The 11,010-nt window shown below is 45.2% G+C and overlaps 1 protein-coding gene across 2 annotated transcripts in view; it reads left to right on the top strand.

The window, feature by feature from the left end:
* The window catches only part of bckdhb (branched chain keto acid dehydrogenase E1 subunit beta), a 90,938-nt gene continuing 79,928 nt past the window's right edge, over positions 1 to 11,010 (top strand). Inside the window, exons 1-3 of one of the 2 annotated variants that reach the window (XM_034698359.1) lie at positions 1 to 250; positions 2,116 to 2,193; positions 9,467 to 9,535. In XM_034698359.1, the coding sequence (XP_034554250.1) occupies positions 64 to 250; positions 2,116 to 2,193; positions 9,467 to 9,535 (334 nt within the window). In that variant the 5' untranslated portion in view covers positions 1 to 63. The remainder of the gene's footprint in view (positions 251 to 2,115; positions 2,194 to 9,466; positions 9,536 to 11,010) is intronic. The other variant, XM_034698358.1, reaches the window with a different exon arrangement.

The following is an 11,010-nucleotide window of genomic DNA, read 5'->3' as shown; positions in this document are numbered from 1 at the left end:
TTTAATAGACGATCTCCACTCTTTGATTCATCGTGCCCTTCCTGCTCAGCAGTAACAACAGTGATGGCGGCAGCAGCACGGTTCCTCGTCCGCTCCAAACTCTCTCTCTCCGGCGCTGGCACCGGGTCTCAGACCTCGTTTGGAGCCACATTGCTGAAGTTGTCTCCAAACTGCAGCTCCAGAACTAAAACACAACGGAGAAATGCAGCCCACTTCACCTACCACCCTGACCCCGTCCCGACACAACACGGTGAGTGACGGCTAACCGGCTAACGTTCGATAACCGGACAGAGAACACTTAGAAGTTCACACAAGTTAGGTTTCAAAACAACCAGTTATCCTCCAGCATGGTGAACAAGGGGTGGACAGGAGGTATGGAAGGTGTTTTATGTGTTTGCCTGGCTGTCATAGTTCAGCCATGGAAGGGCAGAGTGGGTTCTTCTGGAGCTCTTAAAGCTCCTGTTTGGACAACACTTTAAACACACATGAACATGATGGCTTTGAACACGACTTTGTTTATATTATGTTTTTAGACTATACAGTCAAATAACGTAATCATCACTTTTCACCTCCTCCCTTCTTTATACGGAAACACTTCTTACTTTCCAAAGACACATGCCTATGTTTGAGCATTGGATGTTAAAGTTTCTACATCACATGTGGGTTAAGTCTGGGTAATGAAGCCCCTTGACTCTGCAGCAGGTGGATGTGGATGGGTTTAAAAACTCTACATCCTGAACATCATTCTAAACACTGAAGCTCAAGCATCCAAGTCAGCAAAGCAAACACACTCCTGATTGGAGGAGGGCTTTAAAGCTAAGCCAGGTGATTTGTAATCAACATATTTTCTGCAACATTGGGTAACACTAAAATCTGTGCCAACGCCACCACTCCTAGTGACGTCAGCTACATTATAATGATAACAATAATAATGCATTTTATTTATAGGCGCCTTTCTTGACACTCAAGGTCACCATACAACATTAAAACAAACATAGTTTAAATAATAAACAGTAAATTAAATACAGTTTAAATCGTTTTAAGTGAATGCACAGTGGAGTTCTGGTCAGATGGAGTAAGCCAGTTTAAACAGATGAGTTTGGATTTAAAATGTAGGAGTGTGTCAGTATTACAGAGGTCAGGTGGGAGAGAGAGTTCCAGAGCTGGGGAGCAGAGCGGCTGAAGGTAACAAGGTGAGCAGGGGGGGACAGTGAGGTCGATGGAGGAGGAGGATCTGAGGGTGTGGACGGGTGTGGCAGTATGGAGGAGGTCAGAGAGATGTGGAGGGGCGAGGTTGTGTATGGATTTGAAGGTGAGGAGAAGTATTTTGTAGTTGATCCGGTCTGTGATGGGGAGCCAGTGGAGCTGTTATAGAATGTGATGTGGTGGATGGAGGTGGTGCATGTGATGACGGCTGAATTTTGAACCAGTTGTAGATCAGGGGTTTGTGTGGGAGGCCAAACAGAAGAGTTACAATAGTCCAAATGGGAGGTGACGAGGCTGTGGAGTGGGGAGTGAGTGAAGGACAGAGACGGTTAATATTACGTAGGTGGAAGTGGGTGGACCGGGTGACGTGGTTGATAAGGGTGGTGAAGGAGAGGGTGCTGTTGAGGATGACACCCAGACTCTTAACCTGAGGTGAGGGGAAGAGGGGAGAGTTGTCGATGGGAATAGAGAAGTTATGGAGTTTGTTTAATGTAGATTTTGTGCCAATTAGAAGAAGTTCAGTTTTATTGCTGTTTAATTTGAGGAAGTTTGAGGTGAACCAGGATTTTATTTCAAGGAGGCAGTTGGTTAGGGAAGAAGGAGGAAGTGAGGAGTCGGGTTTGGTGGAGAGGTAGAGCTGGGTGTCATCCGCATAGCAGTGGAAATGAATATGATGTTTGCTGAAGATGTGACCAAGGGGGAGGAGGTAGATGATGAAGAGCAGGGGCCCCAGGGCTCACCTGGGGTGACGGGGACTGGATGGGAGGTGAATGATTTAAGTTGAATGAACAGAGCACATTGTTAGATGGTTAATATATTTTTGTTTTCAGTTAAAACTTAACTTTTGTTAAGAACTTGTTTGAGTCCAGCTCTTTTTAAAAACGTTTGACCTCATTTCACATCTTACAGGTCCTACCCAGAAGATGAACTTGTTCCAGTCAGTGACAAGTGCCTTGGACAACACTCTTGCAAGCGATCCAACTGCAGGTATGCTAAACAGGAAACAGGAAATGTATGACTGTTTTTATATGTTTTTTAAAACTAAAACTCTGTGAACAACACCCAAGCAGATTACCTCTTTATATAAAAAGGACTATTAATGTAACATAAGGTTTTACACTGGAAACAGTTTTAAGTGGATGTAACAAGGAGGATCTTTGTTGAAGAATCCCCAAATGACCAAAACTCAGGATGCATCACATTTACAAGGAGAAACTTCACTGACATTCTTCACTTTGTTACCCCAACACTGTACGGGCTGGGTGGTTAAATTGGGGTGTCCTGCTTGTGGATATGATGCACGGTGGAAGCAAGAACTGAAGCCAATGAGGAAGTGTTAAAAACTGCAGTTCTTCAAGTGTCCACTTGAGGCTGGCTCTGGAAGTACCAGAAACCACATTCACACCAATTCAAAGAAGCTGATCTTTACATCAGAAATAAACATGTTTACAGCCTGGTTCAAAAAACAAGTGTAGTCTGGACAGCTCATTTCTCGATCGGCACACACTGTACGGGGGGTACATTTTTTCACAACACAGCAATTTTGAAGATATTAAGATTACCAGTCTTCCATTATGAGAGGCACAGCTGACTTGATTGACAGGCGGGAACACTTTGTGTTGGCTAGGAGGCTAAAACCCCGCCTCTTTACCTCACAATCGCTCGACAGCAGTTAGGTTGCATTCAGCATCTCCAATATGGCTGCCACCGACGATTGGCCTCAAAACAGTGCTTCAGAAACAGACGGGTGACATCACGGATGCTACATCCATTATTTACACAGTCTATGGGTGGAAGCTGGCATTGAAAGGGGTAGCTGCTGGATTCTGGAGCTAACTGCAAAGCCTCTCAGGGATGTCGTGGGCCTACCTTAGTGAAACTTCAGTGAAGGGAGGTGCCCACTTGTAAACCCCAGTGATGTGCTGGCTCTCACTGCCAATCTGTCCTATCTATCTCAGGCTGTGGGGGACACGAGGAGCCATGTGATAGGCTGCTAAACTCAGTAGGAGAATAGTATTACCTACGTGGCTTTGGATAAAAGCGTCTGCTAAATGACATTGTAACATTGTAACCTTATGTTCAACTCAAAAACTTTGTTATGTGCAAATTATGCACCAATTGTAATATAATATAGTCAAGATTATCCTACCTACTGATCAACTGTAGTGACGCTTTGCTATGAGAAAAAACAAATGCAAGAGGACGAACAAGTCTGGATGACAAATTAAAGAGGGCTTCATTTAACAAGAACTGTATAAGTAAATAAGAACGTATGCTAGCTGGCTAAAGTAAGTCTAAGGGTTAGAATGTGTAATGTTGTTTGGAAACATCATATCTCCTTCTTTCCTCGTCTCATTGGCTGTTATAATTCAATACAATTCAAAACCTTTAACTATTCTTGATAAGACATTAAGGTTTCCCTCATTTCCAATGTCGTCGAGATCACAGGCACATTAGAGACAACAAACAAACACAGTCATTCACAAAACATGAGATTCATTAAAACAGATCCAGTTTGAGACACAGTGGTCTGAGATCAAAGTTTTAACCTCTGTGAAAGAGGGGATGATATCAGCTTTAAAGTCTGTTGGAGGGTATTTCATGATTTAGGGGCATCAATGGAAAATACTGATTGACCCAGCATTAATCCTGCTCAGGAAGTACTGCAATAACCATCCAGATTTAAATAACTACTTATTAAATGATTCAAATGATTACTTATTAACTGTGTTTGATATAATAAGTGAAGATAGGTTTATTTTGAAGCAGTTTGAGTGATTGAAGACTGGATCTGTAAACCTCTCACAGTTAATGAAAATGTGGGCTGATTGTTGGTATTGTCCAAAGGCCTAAGCCTGATTACTCTGTGGGTTGCTGTGAAGGTTTAATCAGGTATGAACTGACCCCAAACTCCTGAAGTCCAAGCCCGGCCAAAGAAACTTCAAACCTTAATCTGCATCCTCCATGTAGACTTTTTTTTAACGCTAATCATTGAGTTTCTGAAAAAGGATAAATGTGATTTTTATAAGACAAAGATAATCATGTCTTTTTAGGGGTGGGAGTCACTAGTGGCTCTCCAACGCAGCATCATATTGATGTTTAAATCATGAAATGAAACAATGTGGTAGTGATTTTAAACATTTTGTGACATTATGTATTCTGATTTATCATGATTTCTTACCTTTTTGAACTGCACATCATGTCCACAAAAGAAGACTTGATCAGAAGCTGTCTTTATAGGATAAAGAATTCTCAGTCTGTTTATGTCACTTCAGTCATTTCAGCCTCTGCACAATCAAGCACACAGGCTGACCACCACTGTGACAAAGCTCTGTGACACAGGCTACACACATCTGACAAACTGAACTGTGTGTGTTACAGTCTACAACAGGGATATTTTGCCCTTGTGTGACTTTCATGTCCTGCTTTGGTCTGGAGAATGTGAGACGTCAACTGTCACAAAGTGAGCTATCACTTCCACGCAAGTTAATCAGTCCCTTTCTGCTGTGACCAAACTTTCCTCAACTTAAAGCTGCTTTTCTCCATAAATGGAAGTTTCATTGGATTTTGAAATTTAAAATGTTGAATTTCTAGCATTTTTTTTTTTTTGAAGTAGCTTAAATTTGACGGTCAAAATTCAGATACAAAATACTGAATTTCTGATTCAACATCAGCACACCCGAGGAACAGCAGTCAATTCTGCCTTAAGTCAAACCAAGATCCAGCCGGCTAACGTTAGATCAAACGTCAATTCAAAGAGTTTAATTCAGATGCATCATTTCAGATTCAGAGGCGTTTTAAATTCACAATCTAATGAAACTGATTTACTTCCTTACCCATAAGCTTCAGTACACCTGTGTCAGTGAAATAACATTGCCACGAGTCAAATTCCTGGGTTCCACTGTCTTTGTCATGTAAAAATAGCCTCTCATTTTCCATAATGTTGAATGGCTACAAGTCTTTGCACATTAAGTAGGAAAGAAAAAAAAGTCCTCATTGGATTAACGCAGACAATGCTCTCCTTATTTCTTCCTCTGGTGCCTCCATGTTGAGTCGATCAAATGGAACTTCCTTGTGAATGTCACCTCTGCTGGTAAAAAAAAGTCAACAGCACCACCAAGTGGAGGAAAAAAACAGTTTATTATATTGTCACAAAAGACTTCATTTCACATTTGCAATTAACAAAAAAAAGTATCAGTAATTAATTAGATTAGATTCAACTTATTGTCAGGTTAGAGTTAAAGTGCAGGGCTCACAGGATGATGGACCAGAGGAGGCTCAGGTTAGAGTAAAGTGCAGGGCTCACAGGATGATGGACCAGAGGAGGCTCAGGTTAGAGTAAAAGTGCAGGGCTCACGGGATGATGGACCAGAGGAGGCTCAGGTTAGAGTTAAAGTGCAGGGCTCACAGGATGATGGACCAGAGGAGGCTCAGGTTAGAGTAAAAGTGCAGGGCTCACGGGATGATGGACAGAGGAGGCTCAGGTTAGAGTAAAAGTGCAGGGCTCACAGGATGATGGACCAGAGGAGGCTCAGGTTAGAGTAAAGTGTGGGGCTCACAGGATGATGGACCAGAGGAGGCTCAGGTTACAGTAAAAGTGTGGGGCTCACAGGATGATGGACAGAGGTGGCTCAGGTTAGAGTAAAAGTGTGGGGCTCACAGGATGATGGACCAGAGGAGGCTCAGGTTAGAGTAAAAGTGTGGGGCTCACAGGATGATGGACCAGAGGAGGCTCAGGTTAGAGTAAAAGTGCAGGGCTCACAGGATGATGGACCAGAGGAGGCTCAGGTTAGAGTAAAAGTGTGGGGCTCACAGGATGATGGACCAGAGGAGGCTCAGGTTAGAGTAAAAGTGTGGGGCTCACAGGATGATGGACCAGAGGAGGCTCAGGTTAGAGTAAAAGTTTAGGGCTCACAGGATGATGGACCAGAGGAGGCTCAGGTTAGAGTTAAAGTGCAGGGCTCACAGGATGATGGACAGAGGAGGCTCAGGTTAGAGTATAGTGTGGGGCTCACAGGATGATGGACCAGAGGAGGCTCAGGTTAGAGTGAAAAGTGTGGGGCTCAAGGGATGATGGACCAGAGGAGGCTCAGGTTAGAGTAAAAGTGCAGGGCTCACAGGATGATGGACCAGAGGAGGCTCAGGTTAGAGTAAAAGTGCAGGGCTCACAGGATGATGGACCAGAGGAGGCTCAGGTTAGAGTAAAGTGTGGGGCTCACAGGATGATGGACCAGAGGAGGCTCAGGTTACAGTAAAAGTGTGGGGCTCACAGGATGATGGACAGAGGTGGCTCAGGTTAGAGTAAAAGTGTGGGGCTCACAGGATGATGGACCAGAGGAGGCTCAGGTTAGAGTAAAAGTGTGGGGCTCACAGGATGATGGACCAGAGGAGGCTCAGGTTAGAGTAAAAGTGCAGGGCTCACAGGATGATGGACCAGAGGAGGCTCAGGTTAGAGTAAAAGTGTGGGGCTCACAGGATGATGGACCAGAGGAGGCTCAGGTTAGAGTAAAAGTGTGGGGCTCACAGGATGATGGACCAGAGGAGGCTCAGGTTAGAGTAAAAGTTTAGGGCTCACAGGATGATGGACCAGAGGAGGCTCAGGTTAGAGTTAAAGTGCAGGGCTCACAGGATGATGGACAGAGGAGGCTCAGGTTAGAGTATAGTGTGGGGCTCACAGGATGATGGACCAGAGGAGGCTCAGGTTAGAGTGAAAAGTGTGGGGCTCAAGGGATGATGGACCAGAGGAGGCTCAGGTTAGAGTAAAAGTGCAGGGCTCACAGGATGATGGACCAGAGGAGGCTCAGGTTAGAGTAAAAGTGCAGGGCTCACAGGATGATGGATAGAGGAGGCTCAGGTTAGAGTAAAAGTGTGGGGCTCACAGGATGATGGACCAGAGGAGGCTCAGGTTAGAGTTAAAGTGCAGGGCTCACAGGATGATGGACCAGAGGAGGCTCAGGTTAGAGTCTAAGTGTGGGGCTCACAGGATGATGGACCAGAGGAGGCTCAGGTTAGAGTTAAAGTGCAGGGCTCACAGGATGATGGACCAGAGGAGGCTCAGGTTAGAGTTAAAGTGCAGGGCTCACAGGATGATGGACCAGAGGAGGCTCAGGTTAGAGTAAAAGTGCAGGGCTCACAGGATGATGGACCAGAGGAGGCTCAGGTTAGAGTAAAAGTGTGGGGCTCACAGGATGATGGACTGGGGAGGCTCAGGTTAGAGTTAAAGTGCAGGGCTCACAGGTTGATGGACCAGAGGAGGCTCAGGTTAGAGAAAAAGTGTGGGGCTCACAGGATGATGGACCAGAGGAGGCTCAGGTTAGAGTAAAAGTGCAGGGCTCACAGGATGATGGACCAGAGGAGGCTCAGGTTAGAGTAAAGTGCAGGGCTCACAGGATGATGGACCAGAGGAGGCTCAGGTTAGAGTTAAAGTGCAGGGCTCACAGGATGATGGACCAGAGGAGGCTCAGGTTAGAGTAAAAGTGCAGGGCTCACAGGATGATGGACCAGAGGAGGCTCAGGTTAGAGTAAAAGTGTGGGGCTCACAGGATGATGGACCAGAGGAGGCTCAGGTTAGAGTAAAAGTGTGGGGCTCACAGGATGATGGACCAGAGGAGGCTCAGGTTAGAGTAAAAGTGCAGGGCTCACAGGATGATGGACAGAGGAGGCTCAGGTTAGAGTAAAGTGCAGGGCTCACAGGATGATGGACAGAGGAGGCTCAGGTTAGAGTAAAAGTGTGGGGCTCACAGGATGATGGACCAGAGGAGGCTCAGGTTAGAGTAAAAGTGTGGGGCTCACAGGATGATGGACCAGAGGAGGCTCAGGTTAGAATAAAAGTGTGGGGCTCACAGGATGATGGACCAGAGGAGGCTCAGGTTAGAGTAAAAGTGTGGGGCTCACAGGATGATGGACCAGAGGAGGCTCAGGTTAGAGTGAAAGTGTGGGGCTCACAGGTTGATGGACCAGAGGAGGCTCAGGTTAGAGTAAGTGTTCAGGGCTCACAGGATGATGGACAGAGGAGACTCAGGTTAGAGTATAGTGTGGGGCTCACAGGATGATGGACCAGAGGAGGCTCAGGTTAGAGTTAAAGTGCAGGGCTCACAGGATGATGGACCAGAGGAGGCTCAGGTTAGAGTAAAAGTGTGGGGCTCACAGGATGATGGACTGGGGAGGCTCAGGTTAGAGTTAAAGTGCAGGGCTCACAGGTTGATGGACCAGAGGAGGCTCAGGTTAGAGAAAAAGTGTGGGGCTCACAGGATGATGGACCAGAGGAGGCTCAGGTTAGAGTAAAAGTGCAGGGCTCACAGGATGATGGACCAGAGGAGGCTCAGGTTAGAGTAAAAGTGTGGGGCTCACAGGATGATGGACCAGAGGAGGCTCAGGTTAGAGTAAAAGTGTGGGGCTCACAGGATGATGGACCAGAGGAGGCTCAGGTTAGAGTAAAAGTGCAGGGCTCACAGGATGAAGGACCAGAGGAGGCTCAGGTTAGAGTAAAAGTGTGGGGCTCACAGGATGATGGACCAGAGGAGGCTCAGGTTAGAGTTAAAGTGTGGGGCTCACAGGATGATGGACCAGAGGAGGCTCAGGTTAGAGTAAAGTGCAGGGCTCACAGGATGATGGACAGAGGAGACTCAGGTTAGAGTAAAAGTGCAGGGCTCACAGGATGATGGATAGAGGAGGCTCAGGTTAGAGTAAAAGTGTGGGGCTCACAGGATGATGGACCAGAGGAGGCTCAGGTTAGAGTAAAAGTGCAGGGCTCACAGGATGATGGATAGAGGAGGCTCAGGTTAGAGTTAAAGTGTGGGGCTCACAGGATGATGGACCAGAGGAGGCTCAGGTTAGAGTAAAGTGCAGGGCTCACAGGATGATGGACCAGAGGAGGCTCAGGTTAGAGTAAAGTGCAGGGCTCACAGGATGATGGACCAGAGGAGGCTCAGGTTAGAGTAAAAGTGTGGGGCTCACAGGATGATATTTATTCATTGATTGATTTCAAATTTTAAATGTGATTTTCTGGGTTACCATGTCAGTGTTTTCAGTGTTGTATTGCTGGTAAATGTAAGTTATTAAGCAGATCAGGCTTTCAGAGTGGATGTCTGAGAGTTGTTCTGTATGGCTGGAATTCTGGCCAAACAGGCTGACATTAAGAGTCAATTGTTAACTCTGGTGATACTATATTGCATATATTTTTCCCTCTACCACTATTGCTGTTAGGTCGAGAAGTGTTAGTGTTGTATTGTTCAGCCCTGTTCTGTGTTTTCTTCTGCAGTGATCTTTGGAGAAGATGTCGCCTTCGGTGGAGTATTCCGATGCACGGTGGGCCTGAGAGACAAATACGGTAAGATCTTTCCTCCTCTGATTCTCCCATTACTGCCTCAGCTGCTGAGTGAGCAATCAAAGTCAAACTGTCAGCAATCTGCTCCTTTGTCTGCTTCACATTACCTCACCACTAGATGGCAGCAGAGGACTGTAGAGAATCTCCATTCCCCTTTTCACTGTTTACCAAGAGGACCAGGAGGATCTGTTTGCACTTAGAGCAGCTTCATAAACTGGAAATAGTTCTTTGACGTAGCTCGTCGGTGCTAATCACTGTCAGTTTATTTTAAGCTTTTTATTATGTCATAAAAGCCTCTTTGTGATGGTTGGTATTGTTTTGGTCTCTGAGATTTTATCTGATGTTGTTTGAATGATATGCCAATAAAATGGATACACTTTCTGGAGATGTTTAGAAGCTCTCAAAGTGTGTTTGATGGGAAGTAGATTGGCTCTGAATTATAGATGAACTGATGCGGCTCTGTTCTTCAGGATGCAGTCACAGCAGAAGATCTGAGCTTTTCAAAGATTTATCCAAATTGGCACGAACAACTGGCAAAGCTATCAATGCAGCAGATTTTTTCCTGTGCTGTGAAATGACTGATCAGCAACAGACTCTTTATCTTGCAATTCAAGGAAGAGCGCAGTGGCTCTTTTCTTACTTACTAAGTCTTGATACTGTGACAGTGCACCAGTCTAAACAAAACCAGGACCCTGAAACTGAATGGATTGAAGCCATCATTCATTTTAACCTGAGCTGTTTCTGTTCTAATGGATCCAAAGAGCCTCCTATGAAAAACACAGAAATACTCTTTGACATAGTGCTGGGCGATATGGAAGATTGTGTTATCATGCTAAAATATTTCATGAGTCGATATCGATAATTATCATGATAAATATCAAATCATTATCTCATTTAAACGTGAAGGCAGATTTTTGCTCCTGAGTGAAAGTTGAAGACAGTTTGTTAGTTTGTATCTTGATTTAGTTTCCTGATGAACTTCTTGAATCCATCATTTCTGACGCTGCTAACAGGAAGCAGGTCTTTAATGTAAGATCAGATTTTTGTGACGTTTTAGTTTACAGGTTCTTAACAAGCATATCAAACTGTATGACTTACTTGACTTAAACCCTTTCGCTCTTGGGGGAGCATAGGTCATTTATGAACTTCTTCCAGCTGGTTCGGCGTTGAGCGATCTTCTCTGCTTCCTTCCAAGATGTTCCTTTCTCCTTGAGTTCTGCCTCGACAGACCTTTTCCAGCTGTTTTTGGGTCTTCCCGGCTTTCTTTTCCCCTGGGGGTTCCAGGTTAAGGCTTGCCTGGTTGTGTTGGAGGATGGTTTTCTCAAGGTGTGCCCGATCCAGCCCCATTTCCTGCGTCTTATTTGTGTTTCTATTTGTTCTTGTTGTGTGGTTTGCCAGAGCTCTTCGTTTGTGATGGTGTTAGGCCAGTAGATTCCTAGGATGTGTCGTAAGCATCTGTTTATGAATGTTTGCAGTCA

The sequence above is a fragment of the Notolabrus celidotus genome, chromosome 12, assembly GCF_009762535.1.
Source record: "Notolabrus celidotus isolate fNotCel1 chromosome 12, fNotCel1.pri, whole genome shotgun sequence".
NCBI lineage: Eukaryota > Metazoa > Chordata > Actinopteri > Labriformes > Labridae > Notolabrus > Notolabrus celidotus.
Note: the sequence above shows the minus strand (reverse complement) of the source record. Positions and strands in the feature narration are given on the sequence as shown.